This window comes from Harpia harpyja, chromosome 4 (assembly GCF_026419915.1).
Source record: "Harpia harpyja isolate bHarHar1 chromosome 4, bHarHar1 primary haplotype, whole genome shotgun sequence".
In the NCBI taxonomy this organism is placed as follows: Eukaryota; Metazoa; Chordata; class Aves; order Accipitriformes; family Accipitridae; genus Harpia; species Harpia harpyja.
Window position 1 is genome coordinate 43,699,739 of NC_068943.1, and position 23,051 is coordinate 43,722,789.

Below are 23,051 nucleotides of genomic sequence, written 5' to 3' on the forward strand. Positions count from 1 at the left end.
TATGTTAAGAGCTTGCTGCTTAGTTTTCTTTTCAGTAAAGCCACACCACTGGCTTGAAAAGGTGCTCTTTGAAAGACTGAACTAAACATAGCTTAGTGACTTATAAGCACCATCCTCTGAGGTTTTCTGTAACTGCTGTGCTCTAATTTCTTGACTTTGTTCTTGTTAACGGTCCCACAACGACAAGACCTGACTGGAAAAAAAACCCTGAATATAGCTACATTACTGTCTGAGTAAACAGTTGTGGAGGAAACAAATACAGCTTTTCACACATGCCCCCTAGTTACAGCTATTTTGGGTCTCCTTTGCAGCCAAGTATTAGAAGATTTTTCAAGCAGAACTAGATTGCGCAGCTCTCGGTCTTTCAGGCCTGATTCTGTATGGTACTTTGCTGTAAACATGGGCATACTGATACCTGTGCTCATGCTTGTCCTAGCCTTTACTTGATATGAATAGCAACGGGTCATGCAGTCTAATGGGCGGTGTACCTGTAATAGATGTTGTAGACACAGGAGGTCGAGGACATCCTTTTTGGCCGAGCCCACGTCAGAGTGACATCACCAGAGAAATCAGCGGTCCACTGGAGGTTCTGGACTTTGTACACGATTGTGTCATCTAAGCAGGCAAAAGGAAAAGTTAGTCTATTGGAGGGAAACAAGCCCTTTGCCCAGAACAGAAACAGGAGTTATGTTCGTAGCACAAACAACATGTGGAGGTAGAAACAGTAGTATGACTGAAGGGAGTATCTGCACCATTCAAATTAGATGTGTAATTTAGGTGGGCGTTATCAGCAGAGAAGAGCGGGTTTGTCAGAAGGCAGTTCAGAGCAGGAATGTAGCCCTGGTACTCTTAGTTCTCCCCAGAATGTCTTGGTTGTGTTTACGCTGCATCATGCAAGCATCTCCTTTCCCCTAACAAAAGATAAAGCGTGGCTGTTGATGAAATACTCTTCAACATTATTTTGGAAGTGTACGAGTGCAAACTGATTAGTGCAAGCTAAGTCACTCTGCTACTTGTGTGATGAATTTGTGCTGTCACTGTAAGCCATCCAGGGCCTTTCTTTGCATGGTTTTCCTTATCACATCCCGTGTTCTACAGAAGGACCCAAGCGAAAGCTGGTAATTAAGGCAGTCGTCTGGGGATTGCCTTGAAGTGAGCTCTGTTGGCTGAATTACCGCCTGACCTTGGGAGAGGCATTTAGGGGATAACGGCGCCGTGAAATCCAGCGCTGGCAGTGGTGGGAACTGGAGATGCTTATCTGAAATGGCCCAAATCCATACCCTGCTCCTGCCAGGCCATTCCCTCCTCTCTCCCTCCGGGGACCGCGTGTTGGAGCCCACATCCAAATGCCATGGCCTGGCCCCACTCGGGTGCTCAGCTTCATTCCTAGTGCTGTACAGAAACAAAGCGGAGTGGAGCCAAACTGCGCTGCTTTGCTTTCTCTAACCGGCTGGAAATGAAACCCAGCAGGCATGCGGGTCCACGGACAGGCACTGTAAGACAAGCTATCCAAGAGAAAAGAGATGGTTTCCCCTTGGTGTAGCAGTCAAGCAGTGAATCTCAGCAGCTCCTTCCCCCTCCCCTGAACCTGCTAGCCTCTCCCAATCAATATTTAATTAAAGAACTGTCCTGGTTTCAGCTGGGTTAAACCACGACAAGAACTAAAACCTGATTGATGCTCAAACCCACAAACAGTTCAGTAGGAATCTCATGGCTGGCCAGAGACAGTGATTGATCGCTGTTATCTGCCCAGGGCGGGCTGCTGCATGCGTCCTGCCTGCCTCTGCGGGGCCACCAAAGACCAGCATGGGAGGACCAGTGATGGCAGCAGGGCACGTGCAACAGCTCCCAGGGTCACCTTGCAAAGGATGACAGAGCTGGAGACTATTGCTTCGCCTGTGGCCCACGTAAAATAGACAGCTTTGCTCCTACCCATCTTAAAGTTGTTTTTCTGTGTTTGAGGCTGCCGGAAGACAAATTGTCAGTGTAGAATCTGGCCGGGAAGTTTGTCCCAGCTGGTTATAAATAAGCAAGGAGGTAGCTTGGACAACTGAAGAGAGGCAGATACATCTAGGATGTTGTGAATGAAAGGTCACATATCCAGGAGAGCACCTCTGCGTACTAACACAGAGCAGGGCCTGAGAAATGGGAGAGGGCTGCTGCTTACCGGTACAGTTCCTCTCATCGCTGCTGTCTGAGCAGTCCAGATACCCATCACACCGCTCTGTCACCATAATGCAGGCCTCTCCGTCCTCACATTTATAACCATTAGGGCACGACAGGGTGCTGTGAGTAGCTGAAAGAGGCAGAATGGTTTCAGGACTCAAGGCAGGAAAGTTCCCTCACCAGCACTGGGCTCTTTGCAGTGTCAGTGCTGCTTCAAAAGCAGGCATGATGCTGGGGTGGCTGCATGTCAGGGATGGAGCTCAGGCAGAGCATGTCGGTCATAGGGCTGTCTCATTCTGGCTGCATCTTCTGGCATGGTAGCATCAGAAGAACCTGAAGCTTATCCTATGGAAAACAACAACTACACTTCTAATAGGAATGGCACTGGTTGGTTGGGCTTCTTATTCCTTTTTTACTGTAATGCTGCATTTACTGCAAGGATTGCACCAGCAATAAAAGTCCTCGGTGGCTTCCCCGTCCTCCCAAAGAGCTTCTCAAGGGGAAGAGCCAGGCGAGACACTCTCCCCTCCCCGCACTTACGGCAGTTCCTCTCATCCGTGCCGTCCTGGCAGTCCCGCAGGCCGTCGCACCGCTTCCAGTTGGGGATGCACTTGTGCAGCTGCTGGCACTCGAACTCGAACCTGCTGCAGCGTCCCGGGAGCGCCGGAGAGGTGGCCGTCACGTTGGGTCCTGCACACGGCAGCGAGTGAGGAAACCACCCAAGGCATGGCCAGGCCAGACTGCCACTGCCACCAGAAGGGTCCAAAACCTGTCCCCGGGTCCAGACTCCACTAGATGGCAATCTCTCCCCATCTAGCAGGTAGATGGCTTCTGCTGGGCTGACGCCTAAGCCATCCTCTCTCCTGACTGGAGAGGGTTGGAAAAGCAACCGGTTTGCAGGGGATGTCCTGCGCCAGCTCAGAGCTCGGCAAGCCTCAGCAAGGACCGCAGCGAGAAAAAAACCCAAAACCTCTTTTACCTTCAGCATAGGTGTGAGCTGAAAAGCCACCCTGCGGCCCCGCTCTCTGTGATCTTACACAGTCTCGGACACAATGGAATTTAAGCAGGGACCTGTGGCAGTAATTCATGCCTCCTGCAGGGCTGGAGCAGTGTCCCAGCTGGTGGCAGGGGGTCTGACCCCAGGGAGAAAGGAGACAGTGGGCTTTTACACCACAATGTAATTTAGCCTTGTTATTTGGCAAGGCTCTGAGACTGAAAGGCCGACAGTCCTTGCAGATATGATCCTACAGAAAAAGGAAAGGGGTGAGGAAGAGAAAAGCTTACGTGAAGTCGGGCAGACTTCTTCATCGGAGCCATCAGTGCAGTCCTTGTAGCCATCGCAGACCCAACTGTTCATGATGCAGGTGCCGCTGTTGCAACGGAAGTGATTCGGTAAACACGTTGGTGGGATCGATGTAGTAATGGGATGAACTGGGGAACCTAAAAATACACCGGGGAGAGCTGATCTGAGATCCCTGCTCCTGCACGTGGCCTGTAAGCTGTGCCTGTTCCCAGCAGACTGGGAGCCGCTATCAGCGGAGGGAAGCGGGGAGCAGGCAAGGCATTACAAGCCCAATGTTTTCATCTGCATTCAATCTGCACAGCTCCTAATCAGGATTCCCAAAAACACAGAGTAAAAAGATGCCTGAGAGTGCATGCTCAGCCCATTCATGGGGGATTTTCAGAGCCACGGGGGCTGGCGCAGGCTGTCCCAAGCAGCCCTGCGGGAAGGCAGCTGATGCTGAGAGTGCACCTTCAACATGCTGCAGCCCAGCCTCGAGCAGGGCTCCCGTGAGCAGAGCAGAGTACCATGTGCCCTTACCCTCGCAGTCCTTCTCATCGGACCAGTCTCCACAGTCATTCTCCTTGTCGCACTTCCACCGGTTGGGGATGCAGTGCCCGTTCCCGCACTGGAACTGGTAGTACCGGGAGCAGTTCGGGGCCTCTGTTGGGTTTTCTGACAATGAGAGGAGAGTCCTGTGAGCCCCAGTGTTATCTCACCAGTCTTGAGCACAGCCGAGGTGTGGGAATGTCTCAGGCTGGGCTACGGCTGGCCCAGAGAGCATCACCCTATCTATTTGCCTGAGCAGCACGGCTCGTCTCCAGAATCCCCACTCCTCACAGCCCTCGCTAGCTTGTTGCCACCACTATTATGTCTGTGTGCTGGGTGCTTCATGGCCAGACTCCACCTATGATCTCAGAACCAGAGCTGACAGCAAAATTAAGACAGAGCACGGCACAAATGGAGAAGCAAACCCTGCAACTCTGAAATGAAGACGCAGCTGCTTCGTCTGGCTGGGTACAGCTCCTACAGCTACCCAGGGAACAGTGGTAAATATTGAGTTTGGCTGAAAACTGCCTGTCTGCTTTGGGCTGGGAATCTGTGGAGTAAATATGGTCACATGTGACTTAGTCAAGCACAGGATGTGCCAGCCGTATCGGATTTTTCATTGGGCTTCAGTTTACCTATCTGCAGTATGAGGAAAATGATACTGATCTCCCTGTAAGACACCCTGCAATGTGCAAGTGGAATGCTACACACGCGTATACGTACATACACGAGTGCGTATGTAAAACACGAAGAAGGCAGTACTCTGTGCTCCTGAAATTCAGAGGAGGCTGGAACTACGGTGACGAGAGACCCTGAGGTACTGCTCACCGCAGTTCGCTTCATCGGAGTAATCGCCACAGTCATCCATCCCATCACACTTCCACACCAGGCTGATGCACACGCCGTTCTGGCACTGAAAGCTGAACTGGTCACAGGTCCGGTGGAATTCAGGGTCCTGGGCTGCAGGGGTGGCATGGAGGGACATCAGAGGTTTGGTGTAAAGTTCAAGGGCTTGAGGGAAGCTCATCATTGAGGAGGAAGGAAGGAGCACGCTCAGAGGCAATCGCAGACTTATAAGCAGAGTATTACAGTCCAGAGCCAACTCTTAGGAGACCTGGCAGCTTTCTGGTACCCCAGGTAAGGCACTCTCCTCTCCATGCCCCTGGTTTCATTCTCTATCCAACCCTCCTTCTGCAAAGGTGCACAACATCATACTTACAGCAGCCAGCATAGCTGGCATCTTCATCTGATCCGTCTCGACACTGGACGATGCCGTCGCACACCATGGAGTGGAACAAGCACTGCTGCCGGTTCTTGCACACGAAATCCATGTAGCGGGTGCACAGGGGTTCTGGAGAAATGGGAGGTCAGGAGGAGAGGGGATGGCACCTCTGCTGTCCTTGGCAGCAGGAATGCCACCCACTGTGATCTGCACAGACCTGAGCGCAGCGGTCGGATTTCAGGAATTTACAGAAAGTATCCAAGACGAATGTCTCGAGCTCTGTCCCTGCACAGGCTGCCCTCGCCCGATAACATGTCGGGGTGCAAGCGGGTTGGCACAGGCGCCAGGAAGGGTTTCATCACCTCCCTGAATACAGCTCCTGACAGCGTGTCCTCCCTACCCGTCACAGCCCTGCCTACTGCGCCTTTTGCTGACACACGCAGACCAGCCAATTTCCCAGGGGGCTCATGAATGCTAACTAAGGCTTTCCCATTATCTCACCAGGGCTTTTCTCCCAGCAGGATGGGCTTTGGCAGACCCTGAAGGCTGTCAGCCCTCGCTGCCGGGGCCCTGCCAGCTCCCTGCGGCCCCAGTACTCACCGCAGTGCCTCTCATCTGAGGCGTCGGAGCAGTCGTTGATGCCATCGCAGTGTTTGCTGGTTGGGATGCAAGTGCCGTTCGGGCACTGGAAGCCATTGCACTTTTTTTCTGAAATTCAGAATTGGGTGGATGTTGCATGGGGTTTTTTAAAGCTGCCTTTATTTAGCTACAAAAAGCCAGTTGCCTTCTCCCTGTGTCCGCCTGCTTTTGCAGGGATGGGAATCGTCCCTCTGAGCTTGCTGCAGGCTTATCTCAGCAAGCTTGTAGAAATCCCTCCCACCCCGTGGCAGAGCCCCCTCCTCACGCGGCACGCGTTACCGCAATTGGCGGGGTCCTCGTCGGAGCCATCCTGGCAGTCGGCGTCGCCGTCGCAAGCCCAGCGCTGCGGGATGCAGTGGCCGTTCTGGCACTGGAAGCTGGAGGCCTCGCAGGTGTGATACACTGCCGAAACCAGAGCCGGGGGGGACCATGCCTGAGCACGGGGTGCCGACACGTCCCCGCCGAGCTGCGGCACGCGTCGAGTCAGGCCCCGCTGCCGCACACCCCCGCTCCCTCCGCCTGCGCCAGGACTTCACGCCACGGCAGGCACGCCAGGTGCCGAGCGCAGCTCCAGAGCACGAGCGACCACCCCGTGGGCCCCGGGCAAGAGATTGCTGGCGGGCCGTGTTCTTCATGGAATGGAAGGAGTCCACTTTCTCCATGGGTCACGCCATGGTCTTTCCCTCTCCGTGCCGTGCTTGCTCACAAGCCTGCTGTGCCTCAGGGATGGCTTTTAGAGGCTAGCAAGCTCCCCCAAAGTCAGGAGCCTCTTTCCCTTTGATCTCGGTCCTTGGTGGGTCTGGGCAAAGGTGACAGTGGTGACATCGGGCTAGAGATGGCGAGAAACGTCACAGCGAGCAAGCAAGCCTTGGCAGAGCGGCAGGGTCCCCCGTGCAGGGGAGGACAGACTCAGAGACGGCCTTTAATAAGGCAGGCAAGGCTTTTCCGTGTTGCTAAAGCCAATTAGAAATACAATTCTCCTTGGGTTTACAAGGGAGTAGAGCCCTGGCTTTCTTTAGGCTCCTGCCATGAAAATATCTGCCTGGGGGGGATCTTGGTTGAAGCCTAGTCTACGTTGTCACTTTAGAGACAAATATCGCTTTTCAGCCAGGAGAGCGCTCGTCGTTATTGAGAAGAAAAGCAATGTTCAACTTAATTAAATTGCATGCTACTGAATTTTAGGTTAGCGAGTGACATGCACTTGCAGATATTTCAAAATACTACAGTCTTGTGGCAGTAATATTCTATTAGGTATTCAGTGTGAAATGTAATTATTTTAGATAAGAGCAATAATTGCAGCCGGTGAAGTCAGATGAAATGTTTCTCCAAAAATTGTGATCCTCTTAGATAATTTCAACTTTAGGCTTTACAAACCCGATATGCTTTTTGAAGTAGGTTCCTTTCCTGTAGTAATTCTCTCTGGAGAAACTCATGTGAGAGATAAGTGATAGCAATATAAATTAAACCTTCTTATATAGCCATGCACTCAGAATACTAATGACCAGGATCCCCAGCACCACGCTATAAACCCCGTGTGCTCGAGGCACGGCAAATGCTGCAGGGGGTGAGCACACAGGAGCTCGGAGGCCCTAAAGGGATCTCCTAGACCCTCGTGCCAGAGCCCCACGACAGCAGCTAGCCTCGCCGTCTGTCCCGGCGGCACCAGGGCTGCAGCCAGAGCAGATACCGGATGGTTCCAGTAGCCCCAGGGGCTCTCGTGGGCCCCCAGGGCTCCCCTGGTCCCATCATCCCGTCTCCTCTGATGGGCTGATCTCAGCCGTGTGGTGTGGAAACCACTGCTTTTATCTTGAAATATCCCGTGTAGTACTTTCCAAGTATGATCTTATGCCTTTCACTGATGGACTGAAGCACTGCCTATTTTCGGGTTTTGGGCGTTTTTTTTTTGTTTGGGTTTTTTTTGTTTTTTAATGGGAAAGACCAATACATTGTTATTTGTTGACTTTTCGAATGAGAAAAAGGCTCTGTCTGGGTGTTAACCTCAGGAGACTGCTGAGGAACATCAGTTTTATGCTGCGGTGCTGAGGACGGTTGACTGTTGTGACTTTCAACTGCAAATAGAGAATGAGGCTCAGGGGCGTAGGACTTGCCGCACAAGAGGCATAAACTAGGAACAATACTATTTCTGGCAACCAGGTTGCATTGATATGAGTTGTAAGGGAAAAAAAGAGCGGATCTTCCACGTGTGACTCCATACTCATGAGACCCTCTTTAGATTTCCAAACTCACAGACCAAAGTGAGGCCGCTCAGAAGAGGAGCCGCTTCCCGAACTAAATCTGCCACTCCTTCAGATCAATTGAATGTGGAGAAGCTGCAAAGAACATGCCTGTTTTCTGCAACGTATTTAATGGCAAGAAAATGGTCAGAGTTCAACCTGTGAAATGCGATCAGTGCACGGTGGCCTGTTCGCTGCCTCCATGCAACAAGGGAGCCCTTTTTGCACAGAAGCATTCTTTGGCTGCCCAGCAGCCACAGACCCACTTCCCCACTCAATGAAGCTTCAAAGGCACAGCCACTGCCAGCTGGTACGCAGAAGACGTATGGCCCTGTGGCCGCCGCAGCGAGGCATGCCTGTCTGTGCAATCTTGCAAGTAAAAAGCAGAGCTGGATCACTGTGTGAGCATTGCAAAGCTGTCGGCAAACTCACAGCGAGCCCTAAGGCCTGCTGAAGGCACTGGAGGGAAGAAACCCTTTGCTTTTGGAGCATTACAGCCCCCTAAGCTGAGCTGCAGGCTGCCTGGCTGCCCTGCTGGGTGGCTCGCCTAACAAGCAGGGAAACTGAGGCACAAGACGCTGGCCAATGTCTTACAGCACCTCAGGCTGTAAGTAATGAGTGTTTGCAACTGAAGGTTATTGATCACATCAAAGTGCTTACCAGTGCAGTTTGCTTCATCGGACCAGTCCCTGCAATCGTTATCACCATCACACATCCAGGAGAGACGAATGCACATCCCTGAGCTGCAGCTGAATTCATCGTTTCTACACTGGTGAGCCTCTGCAAAAACGTGCACACAGTTCAGATGTTGTTGGGGCCAGGGGAGAGGAGGAGGAAAGCTTCACGTGGGCTATTGACCGAGGAGAGGAGGCTGATTTCTCAGAGGCGACAGACTAGACAGCCCTGCAAAGCAGACTCGTCTTGAAAGCATGTTTTCCTGCCTCGTCCCTAGCCCTGAATGACCAAGAGCTACCACCTTGCTGTTTACCAGCCTCTTCTCTCCTTCAATTCAGCACCCCACCTCTCCAAACAGCTAAGCTGGAGGTGGATGGCCACAAACATGGCACCACTGAGCAACCCACGCCTCCTGTGCGCTTGCTGGGCAGCTGTCCAAGGTCAGCTTGTAATCTCCACCAAGTATTTGGCTTTGGGTCACAGGAGTACCCAAGGAGCAGAGCGGGAGAGCTGGATGGTGACAGCACAGAAGTCTCCCTGCCGGACCACAGCGAGGGGGAGAACCAGTGCACAGCCTCGCTCTCCTGTCCCTCATTGCCCAGTAACCAGTAAATGATGGGAGGAGGCGGCTCTTAGCCAGGGTAAACAAGGGGATCTGGCGAAGCACTGCTTTGCCCTACAGTGTCTACGAGTAGCACCCTGCCCCAAAACACTGCTGGGTTTTCCGCCCTCGCACAGGGACAGGGAAGGAGGTTTGAGTGAGGGCACTCACCACAGTGACGTTCATCACTGTTATCCCCGCAGTCGTCCTCCAGGTCACATTTGTAGGACAGCGGGATGCAGGTCCCCGAGCCCTGGCAGCGGAACTGGGTCTCGGAGTCACACACAGTGGTGGCTAACGCAGCGGGGAGGGAGAGGAGGAGAAGGAGGTTAAGGTGGTGGTTAGGAAACGGTTTCTGCTGTCTGAGTCTGTGTACTCGGTACAAGGAAATGAAGGGAGAGGGACAGCATCCTGCCAGCTTTGCTCAATGCAGCCTGAGTTACTGTTATTGTATTTTAATGTCATTATTAGGCACTCCCCGTAAAGCAGAGCAGAGCAGGGCTAGCTGTCTGTCTGGGGATCAGGACTGAAGCTCCTGCCACCGTCATGCCCACTCGAGAGCCAGGGGCAGTGCCTTCCAGCCAGGGAGCAAGAAAGCCGAGGCTGCAGAGCTGCCTGCTCCCCACAAAGGGGCTTTGTAAGCAGTGAGATCAGGCAGGGCAGCCAAAGGAGGGGCAAAGCTGGGCATGAGCATTGCTATCCAAGGCAGCATCCCTGTGCCAAACTGGTGACCCCTCGGCAAACCCCCGCAGAGGAACGGGTACCTACAGAGGCTTTCCCTCACCTGGAGCCAGGCAATGAACTCAAACTTGGACTCTGCTGCCTGGTATCGCAACGTTGGCAGGAAAATAAGTTCCTTATCAGTACAAAATGGGCATAAATGGCATTTCTGCAGGAACACCTGGTCCTCCACCGATTCCTAACTTTAAACCCGGCCCTTTTTCCACAGCGCACTAATCCAAACCCTTCAGGCTCTGCAAAGCTGTGGAACATCTGCCCTTTCTGCATGCATTGGTGGTCCCTAATTTTACTTGAAAAGGTGACCTCCACCTTTAATGTGTGAACTTGATTTATTAGCTCAACAAGAGGCCCGTGTCTGCATGATGCAGACAGAAAGTCACTTTCTATCTGCACTCTTTTCCTCGGCATTGGCTGTGCCCTCAATTATCCTCAGAAGACAATTACTGCAGGAGACAAACACACACCCTCACATGACAGCTGAAATCAGTCTCACTGAATTTTAGACATTTACACCAGAGCTGGTCAAGGGGGAAATATGGGTCCCTGCAAGACACAACTAATCCGACTGGCTTTGTATGTCTGTCAGAGGAGGAGATGAGTTGCACCCCCAGAGCACCTCTCGCTCTCTGTGACTATGAAGGGTGCATAGACCATCGGTTCAGTTGCAATGCTGACACAGCAGACATCTAAATTTGGACAGGCAAATGCCACCGCAGGACACTTACGGCAGTTCTTCTCGTCGCTCATGTCCCCACAGTCATTGTCGTTGTCACACTGCCAAATGCTGTTTATGCAGTTCCCATTGAAGCATCTATACTGATTGGGCAGACACGTGTTTTCTGGTGCAAAAGGGAAAACAAAAACAAGCTGGCACAAGGCATGACACTGCGCTTTCAGAAGACAGGCCATACTCCTCCTCACCTAAAGGGCAGCGCAAAGGTCATGCCGACCTCTCACAATGGCAGAAGCTGCCTCTCAACATAAAGCAGCAGCAAGAACCAAGCATGGTTTTACCTTCCTTTATGCAAGTGTTGTTTTTCATGCTGTAGCCGTGAGGACAGTCGCACTTCACCTCCCCCGTGGGCAGCACGGTGCTGGACACCCCCTCAGGGCACTTGCAGCTCCTGCCGTTGTTCGACTTGGGCAGGCAGAGCAGGCTGCAGGGCTTGGCGATGCAGGCGTTCTCCCCTGGCGAGAGGGCAGGGAGGAAGGGGACATCAGGATAGAGGGCTGGAGACGCCGTGGGAAACCCAATTTCACCTGCCATCCCAGGCTTTGGGTTCAGACCCCCATTAGGAGCCAGTTCTGCAGTGCCGTGTGCTGAGGCTGGCCTTAGAAATGCACAGAGCCATCTGCTCCAGGGAGACCGAGGGCCTTAAAGGTCCTCCCAGTTTCTTGCAGGCTGCTGACTAGCAAAGCCCTTTGATGGCCTTCTACCCGTCCAAAAATGAAGCCACTCCCTTCAGCGCATTCATCATGCCACCGCTACATTATCACAGCACAGATGGATGACTAAGTGGAGGACAAAGTTAGTGCAGCTCTGAGACCCTATATTTTTTTTCGCCCGTACAGCACTTTGCACGGAAAGGCCATGGTCTGTGACATAAACTATGAGGTGCCACCACAGCTGAGTGCCCTATGGGCTCTCTCCCTGATGGGGAGCATCTCTCCTGGCAGCCAAAAAGCAGGGTGCACCGCTCATGAAATGCATTCCTCATGACGGCACCTGAGCGCTTCAAACCCTGCAGGAATGGGGATATATTCAGGCTCATGAAATGTGAGCCGGGATGGCCTGGTGGCCTGGGAACTTGTGGAAATGGGGGATGAACGCATTCCTAAATCACAGGAAAGATCGTCTGCACACTCACGTGATTACCTGTTGTCTTTCCTCTGTAAAAGATTTTCATATCCATGATCCCATTTAATCGGCCGACTAAGATCTCCATTCTTGAGCCGCTGTTTTTGGATGCTCTGAAAATGCTCAGCTGCGACCAGTCGTTCCAGTAGATTTCATTCTGAAACACAGGCTTTGCTCTTAGCGCGAGGAGCAGTGCTACTGGGGCCGTGCTCGTCCGCGGTTACCTGCGCTAAGCCACCCTAACCGCCTGGATGTGTGGGGCAATTGAGAGTGCAAAGTCTCCCCAGCCCAAGGGGCAGAAGAAGAGGAAGACCTGAGCTGGGATCTGAGCAGGAATCAAAGCAGCAGTCACATCTGCTGAGTGGCAAACAATCTGGGGAAGATAGCGCAGTGCAGCTGCTTGGGAAAGCTGCATGTCTCTTGGATGTTGGTCCCGGTTTCACCTGCACCTGCCTGCTCGTTTCAGGGCTTTGTGGGAATGTGCCAGGAGTGGAAATAGAGCAAGCATCACGCCAGCTCCTACCCTCCGAATCCAGCGTGCTCAATGCTCTTCTGCCACCCGCCCCATGCACATGACAACCTCTGAGCACGTATGCTACAGAAATGCATACCGACTGGAAATGACCCGCCGCATACGTACCTTAAATACTGCAATAGCGTAGGGGTGAGGGAGGCTGTCCAGGATCACGGATCTCTGCAGCCCATTGAAATCGACCCTCTCGATCCTGTCCATATAGGCTTCTGTCCAGTAGATCCAGCGGTCATCCACAGAAATGCCATTTGGCCACCGCACGCCCTCCGAAACGATGCACCCGGCTGACGACCCATCCATGTCACTTCTGTAAATGCCAGCTCGGGAGTCTCCCCAGTCTGTCCAGAACATCAACCTGACATCAGGCAGAGAGGTTACTCGAAATAATAACAAAACAGCTCATCAAAAGGAAACAGGTTATGAAGCAGAGGTTTGAATACTTTACATTCCACATCTCTTGCAAGACATGCCTTTGGAAAGGGAACTCTTTGCAGTTCTAATGAACACCACCAGCAGATCTACAAGCAGCAGAGAGGCTTATTTAGCTGCAGGTTCTGTGGTGTGAGTGCAGCTGTAGGTTACCTTGCATTGAACTGCTTTGCTTTAGTGCATGCAGCTAAAGGCAGCTCAGGTTTGTCAGCGCTACCTTTGCAGCGCAGCAGCAGTGGCAAAACCGTACTTGGAAAAATGTAACTTGCATTTGGCTCTTGAATTTGAGTGTGGCTCAGTTTCTTACGCAGCTTTCTCGCTGCAACTCTCCCCATGGATCAGACCAGTTTACTGGCAGGAAAAGTTATTTACTAGTAGATAAGTATGGGTGGGAAAACAGCAGTTTAATGGAAAGAGAAACCAGTTTGTGATCTCTGCTCCCAGGCAGCTGGTGCCTTATTTGGGTACGCGATGGCAAGAGTGGGCTCCATGGGGCAGGACTGTGAGCTGTACCCCACCGCGCTGCCTGCCGCCGCTCCCCACCCCTCCATCGCGCCCTTCGGGGCCAAGCCTCGCAAAGCTTTCTGTGCAGCACCCTCCCTCATGTTTGCCTCTTACGAGCATAGTGGCACAAGAGGGGCTGTACCGGCACGGTTCCCTTGGGGAATACCAAGGCACTTGACTACTTGCGATGCTTTTGTGCTTACCCGTCTCGGGGAACCAGAGTGAGGGCTCTGGGTCGTTCAAGTATCGAGGAATTGAGGACGGCGAGTCGCAGGTCTCCGTCTGGATTGGCAACCTAGAGTCATAACCAACAACAGGAGGGGTGTGTTTGCTGAGGGCAATACGGAGGGCAATCACACTGGTTAAAGTTACATGAAATCTGTGGCAGGTAATTACTGTTCCCTAATAAAATAACTGCCGTGGGCACAGGGAGCAGTTACTGTGAAGCAGGTGATAAAAGAGGATAGATCGGTGTATTTATTGACGTTTCTGCATGACTGAGTGAGCAGGCAGCTGCTGCCACGCTCTGTCCGTACCCGGTGCTGGCTGTGCATACTATGCAAGGATGTTGCTTCCCCCCCCCCCCCATTTCTGCTGTGTGATTTGGCCTTACAAACTGACCTTGGTTTAAGTGCACAGGGCTGAATGTTATCATACCCTGTTTGCAATTAGAGCCAATAAAGTGGCATGTGGGATGAGGGTCGGTGTTCAGTAACGCCCCACCAGCAATGAGAATTCAGGGCAGTAGCCAACTTAGGGCCCAGCCACCTCAAAGATGCACTGACAAAATCACCTCTCTGTAGCATGGGTTGGCGTAGCTGTACCTCAATTTTGGGAATCCCGGCGTTGACCCAGTACAGCAGCTGACTGAGAGGTTCAAAGGCCAAAGCTTCCACTGTTTCTAGCCCGGTGCTTATGATTATTTCTTGCCCAGAGCTGCCGTTGAGACAAAGACGCTGGAAAGAAAAAATCAGAATAAAAGATGAGAAACTTCCGCTGCCTCAAGGCTAGCGCAGTCAGGGGTGCAAGGCAAGCTGTAACAGACAGCTCAGAGGGGAGGAGTACCCAAGATAAACATTTGTATTTCGGGGTGTGTATGCAACACCCGCCCCCGGTGCAAGGAGGCGATGACACGGGCGGCCGGCATCGCGGCAGCCTCTCCGCCTCCTGGCTCACCTGTATAATGTCAAGAGTGACATCGGCCCAGTACAAGCAGTTGTGGTCGTAGTCAAAATCCAGGGCGACCGCCCCTTGCAGCCCGGCCAGGGGCAGCTCCTCGCTGACGCCAGAGGCGAGGTTGTAGCGGTGGATGGAGTAGCGGGTGGCGTAGAGAATGAACTCGTTCTCCTCTGCAAGAACAGGGAGCGCCTTGTTGAGACGCCTCTGGCCATTTTAGGCTACTCGAGGAGCAAAAAGAAAATACCAGGTATTTTTCCTTACCCCGACCACACGTTTTAGCACCTTAGCATGAGGGAGGCAAAGATCCTTTGTCTTAGTGGGATTAGGTTAATGAGAACACGCTAATAGTCTTATGTGGGTCCCGCGCGCACTTGTGCCCGCGAACACACTGCAGCCGTTGTTTGTTCTGTGGGCTGAAGGAGGAGGTAAGCAGGGCAAAATCTGTCGTGACCCCTTCCTTCCCACGTTAGCATGCCGCCAATTAGAAACAAAATACTGATCTCCCGTTCCTCAAAATTCTCATTAAAAAGGTGGGAGTGATGTAAATCTGCAAGTCCTAGGGGACACCGGCACCGCAGTAAATGTCTCGGAGTGGGTTTTATTTCTAAATTGCGCCGAATCCAGCGTAATGGAATCCTGGTCCGGGACAAAGTCTCCTGGGCTTCAGCACGCTACTGGTCAAGTCCAATAATACTATTAATGAGTAAAGCTAATGTCAGTAAGTAACTCTGGCTGTGCATCCCTAATGAGATTATACGGAGATAGGAAACAGATACTGTACATGAAAGTGTTACCATGGTGCAAGCCAACACGTATCTGAAGACGATCAGCAAATACTCTGGGAACACGGCACTTCAAAGCCCAGCCCGGTGGGGACTGCAGGTTTATTTTTCAGTCAGCAAGGCCCTTCTCAGCATGACTAACACAGCTCTCCAAATAGCTCAAGAGGGCCTGGAGGGGTGAATAACGTGGTGGGCTCTGAACAAGGAGGAAAACTAAGCATGGCATTGGCATGAATCCCAGCAGCAGGAACACCACCCCAGGCACCCACCAGGCTGTTCTGCACCCGGAATATCTTTTGCACCCTGAAAAATCTTAGGACAGTGCAGGGAATCCTCACGCTGGTGGGTCTGGCTGCACTGCAGCCCTGTGGCTCCATTCAGCCACGGCTCCGGGCTTACCCTGCCCGCAGCGCCAGCTCAGCCGCCCCATCCCTTACATGAGCCTCTTCCCTGTCTCAGGCTCGCTCTTGAGCTGCTGCACGACAGCATGCTAATCACGCATCTTGTGATGGCAGATTAAATTAAAGCTGTAATGAGCGGAATGCAAATTACTTTGGCAGCACAGGAGCACAAGATCGTTGCAGTGCCTCGTACATTTGAGAGGAGAAAATAAGGACGGAGGCGAAGCCTGGCGGGCACGGGCGAGAGGACTAAAGGGCAGCCTTTGCCCCCGTCCAGCCCCAAACAGCCATCGTTCAACTGCACACGGTGGCCTGTCTCAGGGTGGTACCTTCCCAAGGGTTTCTCCAGGATTGGGGTAGCTTTGATCTAACTCCTGTCTTTCTGGTTGGGTTCAAGCCAGCTACAGCGAGGACGCGATGGGGATAAGAGGGTTCCTGCCCGCAGCCTGCTCTGAAGGCTTTGGCCTCCTGTGACTTCAGGAGCAGAGAGGGCTCTGCACCACAGGCTGAAGCTGCTCCTGAGCATATCCCTCAGAAGCTGTCTGGCCCCTGGACGGGACAGGAGATGACGCATTTGTAACCCACCGAGGCATTTCAGCTCTTGCATCATAGGTTTTGTCCAAGAGCCCTCTGGGAATTTGTGTGTGGTCCCTCAGGCACCAGCCAAAGGTTTTACGAATGAAGCCCTTGTGCTCAAAGCAATCCTGTACATACTCACCAGCTAGCGGGCACGGTACCAGTTCCCCTTCGAGCCGCGACTCAATGTCTCCACCTGTACAAGCGTCCCCAGAGATCTTTCGGTAGCTGCAACATATACAGCCAGGCAGTTTATTTCATGGAAACTGTTAATACGCCATCATGTGCAGCTAGAACAAGCAGTGGTGCTTAGTTACAAATTAGATGTTGGGATGTATGTCCAAATATGTAATTTGTTTACTGCTGCTTGTGGGGCATTCGTGTGGGGGTTTTGTGGTGGTTGTTTGTTTTTAATCACCAATGGCATAAATCCCAGCGTTTGGAAGATCAGGTTCCCCTCCCAAGTACAACACATACCCTCGAGTCTTCTTGTAAGTTGAGCCAACAGGACAAGGGACTGGCAGGTCGTACGGTTTCCCAGCGAATTCAGGGTCAGGGATGCAAACTTCTAACGATAAGTCGTCGCTCAGTTTAAAGCCAAAATCACTGCAAGAAGAAAGACGTAAGGAAGGACGGGGGAGAAGGAAAAAAAATGCAGCCATGCTATAGTATTATCTGCTCTATTTTTGCATAGAAGTTTTAAGAACACAAAGTATCTCAGAAGTCCACTCATTTATTATCAGTATTTAGCTGCATAATAATATCTTATAGCCAGACAGCTTCTGTCTCCTGGACGTTTCAAGAACATTTTGCAAATAAGCTTGCCAGTGGCCGAGCAGACTAGGGTAGGTGAGGCAGCAAGGCATAGCTGAGCCAGCGTGCCCTGAAAATCTGGCTGCAAGCCCCAGTTCTCCTGCTAGCTGGCTTAGGTCACTGGTCTGTCTCTTGGCTTTTCCTGTTGGTAAAATGGGAGTTGCAGCGTGTCTGTTCTTTGGAAAACACTGTGGAAGAGGTTACATCACTTTGATTTTGCAGGGAGCCCAGGGCTGCGATTCTGAGGCAGGGATCGGATCCCACCAGCCCTGTTCTCAGTCTGCTCGTGACAAGCCAGACTCGGTCTCTGTCTCAGCATCGGACAGGCAGGTCTGGATCCCTGTATTTAACTGTGTGTACCAGGCACTTGGGCAGTCTGGCCGTGAGCGCCGCTGAAAGTCCAGTCCCTGAAAAGCAGTTCACTTTCCAAGCCCAAACCTTTGCAACAGATTGCAAGAGTGTGTTTCCTAATTCTGAGAGCTGTGCGGTGTCAGTAATGTGCAAATTGCAGATAAAATGATAGAGCAGGGCCAGTTGCATCCCTGTGGCTAAAACGGTCACTAAGCTTTTTAGTGGAGGATCTCCATATGTGATGGGAAATTGTCCGCCATCATTTGAAAGAAGGTGATGGATTAACAATACTTTCCTCTTCTATGGAACCTTTCAGAGGCTCCCGAAAGGCTCTAAAGACATTAATTAAGTCTCATGCCCCGTTATTAATGAAAGGATGTTTTCAGTCTATTTATTTTCCTCTCTCCTATAAAATCAAGCAGTGATACACAGAGCTAAGTATATTGGATGTTTGTTCACTTTGAGCGATTGGTCACAGATACTTATCTCAGACTTACAATCCAGACTAAAAGAAATTAATTGGTATTTACCATTCAAAGTCTTCCCTTGTACAAGAGCAGTTGGAGACCATGACAGGCCTGTCAAAATCTTCCCCATTGAAACAGGTCGCATGAGGAGTCCTCCTTTTGAAAACGGTTTTATGCCCCAGTAAGCATTCATTGCCTCGCTCGTCAGAGGGTGACCACAGTTTGTAGTCGTTCTCTGTGCAAGGGACCCCTAAGAGAAGCAACAAGGCGGGGGTAAAGAAAGGCACAGTCCTTGCGGCACCCCAGACCAAGGGTTTAAAAGCAAGAGAGCTGCAGATGTCCCTTGGTCACTGCTGTTGATGCGTGCCTGGCAAGGATGTGCAAAGTGTGGTACCGTGTCCTGCGCCAGCGCCGCACTGCGCTCCGGGGACTGGGGGGACGCAGAGAGCCTTGCAAAAGGCCTCCCAGGGGGAGCTGCAGGCTCCGAGCAGCCAGCCCAAGCTCCAAACAGCCAGCCCTGCCTCGGAGGAGGCTGCATGAACCTCGGCTTCTCGCCATGGCTAGCGGCATCATGGCATCAAGACCCAGGATGCTCGGAGTGAGGGCAGGCATGCTGGCACCCAGCCACGCACCACGATAATGCCCACGGCCCCTTCCCTCTCGCTGCCCTCCTCTGGCACAAAACAAGCGGTTTCCACTGCGAAGCTCTAGCCCTGGCCCGAAAGTAAAGGCAAAGCAGAAAGTATTTCAGCTCAGAGCGTGCAGCGGCACTCGGTGACAGGAGGCAACAAGCAGCTTCATCGCGGTGACAGTGAATTTGTGATGCCTCATTTAAATGAAGTTGTTCTGGTTACCAAACAGATCTGTTTCTAACAAAACGTCAAGGGAATCAGTTATAAATTTTAGTCAAGCAAATTCCTCTGCTGGGTTTAACTGCTCTTTGATTAAAATGCTGCCTTGCAATCAAAGCTGAAATGGGTTATAAAACATTCATAGGCACAAGCCTTCAGAAGGATTTTTTTTTTTTCCCCTTTCCTTTTCAACAAATTCCTCAGTGAGGAAGGAGGGGATATGGGGAGAGCACAGGGGACACGAGTGCCTTCAGCAGCTGTGTCCATGTAGACATGAGACGCGAGGGACAGGGCACCCAAATGCAAACGGCGATACTGCAGCCCCTGCAGGAGATGCCCTCTCTCCCCCAGCTCCCGCAGGATGGCCAGGGTAGCGGGGTCGGTCTGCTGCTAATGGGAATGAGGGCATCTCTCCGAGGTCTCTTTTGGAAAATAGGACAGAGGGCAAGAGCAACAAAGGTGTTTCTGCACCCCATTCGTATTTAGGCACCCAACTTCCCGTGCTCATCAGTGGCAATCTAAGAGTCTTAGATGACTAAATAGTTTGGTTCGTAGCCTCAGGTCTCTAGGTCGCTTTGGGCTTCCGAAATCCTCTCCCGTGCCCCCTCCTCGCTCTCATCCCCCCAGAGAGGGTACGTCAAGATCGCAATTGCACCCCCAGGGGTGCTCGGGGCAGGCCGTGCAGCGTGGGGACCGGCTGGTTTCAGGGGAGGGCTTATTAGCGTGCGTAACCTGCAAAGCCACAGTGCGGAGACAGGGTGGCTCTCCCACCTGCACAACCAGCGTCAGCGAGGGCTCTGTCATCTGTCCCCTTACCCAGCACGTCAGTGGTGTTGATTTGCAGTATCAGCCAGCTGTGGCCATTCTCTTTGTACGAGCCGAAGATGGTGAATATGGTGCTTTTCTCCCCGGGCTCAGTCAGCAGGCCATACACAAACACTGGCTTCTCCGAGAAAGTGAACGTTTTCCACGTTTCCCCTTCGTTTGTGCTGTACCTGGAGAAAAAGGATTGGGAGAGCTGCCAGGGGCAGGTCCTGCCCGCCGCAGGGGACTCCCTCCTGGCCCCAGCCCAAGCGTCAGAAGCAATCCCCCTGCCCTGCCACTTACTTGAGTTGGTCGGTCTCGGTGCCTTGTGCGACAGCCACAAGAATGCCACCGTGGTCGCCCCAGGTGTAATAGTGGGGTCCAGACAGTGCCTGGAAGAGAAACGGTGCCAAGGGGTGCATCAGAGCCATGCTGAGTTAAGGGAAAAGTTTGGCTGGAAAGCACGCTTTGTCAGAAATGCTGCCTGACCCGAGCTAATGTTTCGGGTCGCCTGGGCTGGCTGAGCCAAGTATCTGGAGGCACTAGAGATTAGAGTGTTTATGGGCCAACATCTGTAGACAAGAGCAGCCAGCCCAATTTCCCTAAATGTATGGCTGTGTTTAAGAGCAGCACTGCGCTGTGGACTCTGCTCCTCCCACGCCGTGTGCAGGGAAAGAATCGATGGAAAAACTGCCATTCCGTGAAACCAGAGTCCATCACTCCCCTTCTCAGTCTGCAGCTCTTTGTCACATCTGCAGGGCTTTCCTGACACTCGGCAGGGACTCACCGCCTTCCTAGGACTGCAGATAAGTATTGGTTCTCAGGCCATAAGGTTTTTTGAATGCTCAAAGAGAAGTAGGGCCATGGCATGCAGAAACAAGCCCCAGAGACAGTTCATACATCCATCCCGTGAAAAGAAACTGGTATTTCACATTCACCTCCAGCTCTATTTAGTGACAACCAACACAAAATTACCTTTGCTTTTCTATCTGGGGAGCCTGGTGCAGCTCAGGATGAAAACAGGAAGCACGTACGTGCCTGACTCTGCTCACAGGACGCGCTAACGCACTTGGGGACGTTCTTATGCAGGGCACTGAATGTATTGTTTCTTTCTTTTCTGTGCTGTGAGATCATACCAGTGATCTGGAGAGCAATGAGCCTTCCAGCCTGCTGCTTGCCAAAGCCAAGAGGAAGGAGTCGTGTTACTGCTTCTCAGCTGAGGAACTACACTGCTGGGTCATTCTGCACCTCCACTCGCAATACAAAGGGCCCGAATAAGTCAGGAGCTCGGCGTTGTTAACCGTGGGTGGATGCTTCCTCGGCATGTTGTGATTGCACTTCAACGCAAACCTGCCTGCGAGCTGAGGAGGTTGGCATCCAAAAGTCTCGGCTTTCGGATACCCTTCCCTGGCCGTGAGCACTCCTGCCTTGCTGCGAGGCTCCCGCAGGAAGAAACGGCGGGTCCCCACGGCTGCTCCCCAGCTGAATTTCGGAGGCGCCCACTCTCAGCCGGGGCCAGTCTCTGAACCACGGGCAGCTTTGGCAGCAGCCAGACCTGTGGCGTGTCCCCACCGCTGCCGCAGCTGCCCAGACCGCGCAGCACTTACAGGAGGAAAAGGAGGTCGTTTAATTCACGGGATTAAATAGCTTGCAGATGTTGAAATACCGTATTACACTCGCAGCAGAATGCACAGGCAGACCACAAATACTGCCACAGACCAGAACACCCACTTAGTAAACAGCATCACACTCCCCATAAACCGAGGTCAACATCCCATTTTTCTGGAAGATGTCGGAGCCTCTCCAGACACTCGCGCATACAAAGTCCTGCCTGTCAGTTCTGTCTATAAGGGGCCAGACGCCCCATGCCAGGGACAAGTCCTACCAGTTGAAGAAAAGAAATAGAGGAGGGAGCTCTCCTGCATTTGAACCCACCGCCTTCACCATGAGATTCATCTCCACGCCAACCCATGGGTGGTCCTTCACCTAAAGACCTTTTTGCCTTGGTCTCAAGGGATATTCAGCACCTTCCAGCTACAGCTCTTGGATGCGTACATGGAGGTCACCTTTAACGCTCAAAGGCTGCACGTTACTTATCTACATTGCTGCCAACATCCTACCTGCTGCACCACCGCCTTGGCTGAGCTGGCAAGCAAAAAAGCAGCCTTACCTCTCTCCACCTTGCTCCAGCACTGCTTGAGACATAGACATTGGTTTTCCTGGCCATGTTCTTGCCAATGGAGCCTAGGAGAACAGAAGAAATCATTCTTCTTGAGGAATGCAAAGCAATTGCTTAAAACGAAGCCAGACACCTCTAAACTAATTTTATCTGTGAGCAAAATGACAACTATTGAGGAGCTGATTCTTCACGCTATAAACTAATCCCTTCAAAAGCAAATATTTTAAAGACTATTACAAGTTTTAAAAGCAGCTGGGGAAAAAACTATGGCTAGAAACATGATCAAACAAAAGGTGCAAATGTCTTCTCCAGTACAAGAATGAGACAAACAGGAATTTCTGTATGTTCAAGAAACCCTCCACGTGGATAGCGGCAGGAAAGAAGATCAGAATAAAGCGGGCAAGTTTTCTCATGTCACCGCGCTGCAGTAAAATATACGAGCTGTAATTACTGTACGGGGACTGCAGCAGAGAAGGGACCACAAAACATACAGTTTAATTACATTTTTGTAACCTGCATATGCAAACTAGATGCTGCCAAGTTCTTCACGTCCTGACAACAACGCGCCCCAAGCCCCCGTGCAGCTGCGGGAAGGAAAGCGGTACCAGTGGCGATGATCAGTCCCGGCGCCGACTCCTTGGAGAGAATGGGCATCCTGCGCAGCTGGAAGTTAAGCAGCTGGCTCAGGCGTTGGGCCAGGTGGAGAGAGCAGCCCTGAGAAAACTGGAAAAGCAAAACATGGTGGCATTAATTCTCCATCCCGCACTCGCCCATGCCCTCGTCCCACCTAGTGCATCTCTCTCTGCTTGAAAAGGCGAGGAGGGACTCCCTCGCGGCAGGATTGCCGTTTCAGACTCTTTTGTGGGGGACTTCTCCCGCGCTTGCCCCCTGCCCCTTCCCACTCCGCACTACCTCGCAGTCTATCTGCTCCCCATAGCGCGTCTGCGCCGGGGGCTGCAGCAGCTCCCAGGTGCCCCCCTTGTCAAAGGTGATGACGGAGCGCATGTTCTCCTCGCTGAAGGAGCCGTTGATCAGAGTGGCGATGTAGATGCCCCGCACGCCTTCGACGCGATGGAAGTCCGCAAAGGGCTCGTTGGCAAAATACCTGCGAGGAAACGCAAAGGTCGGATCAGCGAATCACAGCCTCCCTGAGTCTGGGGAGTGGGCGACTGTCAAGCCCGGGGCTCAGGGCAATGCTTTGATCAAACGCAGCTAA

General features: G+C 52.3%; 1 protein-coding gene across 1 annotated transcript in view; it reads right to left on the minus strand.

Annotated features, from left to right (window-relative positions):
- The window catches only part of SORL1 (sortilin related receptor 1), a 50,737-nt gene that overhangs the window by 10,885 nt on the left and 16,801 nt on the right, over nucleotides 1-23,051 (minus strand). Inside the window, exons 9-34 of the mRNA XM_052786468.1 lie at nucleotides 22,748-22,940; nucleotides 22,441-22,558; nucleotides 21,827-21,900; nucleotides 19,960-20,048; nucleotides 19,669-19,847; nucleotides 18,065-18,251; nucleotides 16,848-16,976; nucleotides 16,513-16,598; nucleotides 14,609-14,781; nucleotides 14,257-14,388; nucleotides 13,636-13,727; nucleotides 12,608-12,854; nucleotides 11,986-12,124; nucleotides 11,124-11,297; nucleotides 10,835-10,948; nucleotides 9,540-9,662; nucleotides 8,753-8,872; nucleotides 6,138-6,260; nucleotides 5,820-5,927; nucleotides 5,217-5,348; nucleotides 4,826-4,957; nucleotides 3,989-4,123; nucleotides 3,451-3,606; nucleotides 2,707-2,856; nucleotides 2,168-2,296; nucleotides 489-615 (exon numbers count right to left, since the gene is read on the minus strand). Coding sequence (XP_052642428.1) covers nucleotides 489-615; nucleotides 2,168-2,296; nucleotides 2,707-2,856; nucleotides 3,451-3,606; nucleotides 3,989-4,123; nucleotides 4,826-4,957; nucleotides 5,217-5,348; nucleotides 5,820-5,927; nucleotides 6,138-6,260; nucleotides 8,753-8,872; nucleotides 9,540-9,662; nucleotides 10,835-10,948; nucleotides 11,124-11,297; nucleotides 11,986-12,124; nucleotides 12,608-12,854; nucleotides 13,636-13,727; nucleotides 14,257-14,388; nucleotides 14,609-14,781; nucleotides 16,513-16,598; nucleotides 16,848-16,976; nucleotides 18,065-18,251; nucleotides 19,669-19,847; nucleotides 19,960-20,048; nucleotides 21,827-21,900; nucleotides 22,441-22,558; nucleotides 22,748-22,940 — 3,561 coding nt within the window. The remainder of the gene's footprint in view (nucleotides 1-488; nucleotides 616-2,167; nucleotides 2,297-2,706; nucleotides 2,857-3,450; nucleotides 3,607-3,988; nucleotides 4,124-4,825; nucleotides 4,958-5,216; nucleotides 5,349-5,819; nucleotides 5,928-6,137; nucleotides 6,261-8,752; nucleotides 8,873-9,539; nucleotides 9,663-10,834; nucleotides 10,949-11,123; nucleotides 11,298-11,985; nucleotides 12,125-12,607; nucleotides 12,855-13,635; nucleotides 13,728-14,256; nucleotides 14,389-14,608; nucleotides 14,782-16,512; nucleotides 16,599-16,847; nucleotides 16,977-18,064; nucleotides 18,252-19,668; nucleotides 19,848-19,959; nucleotides 20,049-21,826; nucleotides 21,901-22,440; nucleotides 22,559-22,747; nucleotides 22,941-23,051) is intronic.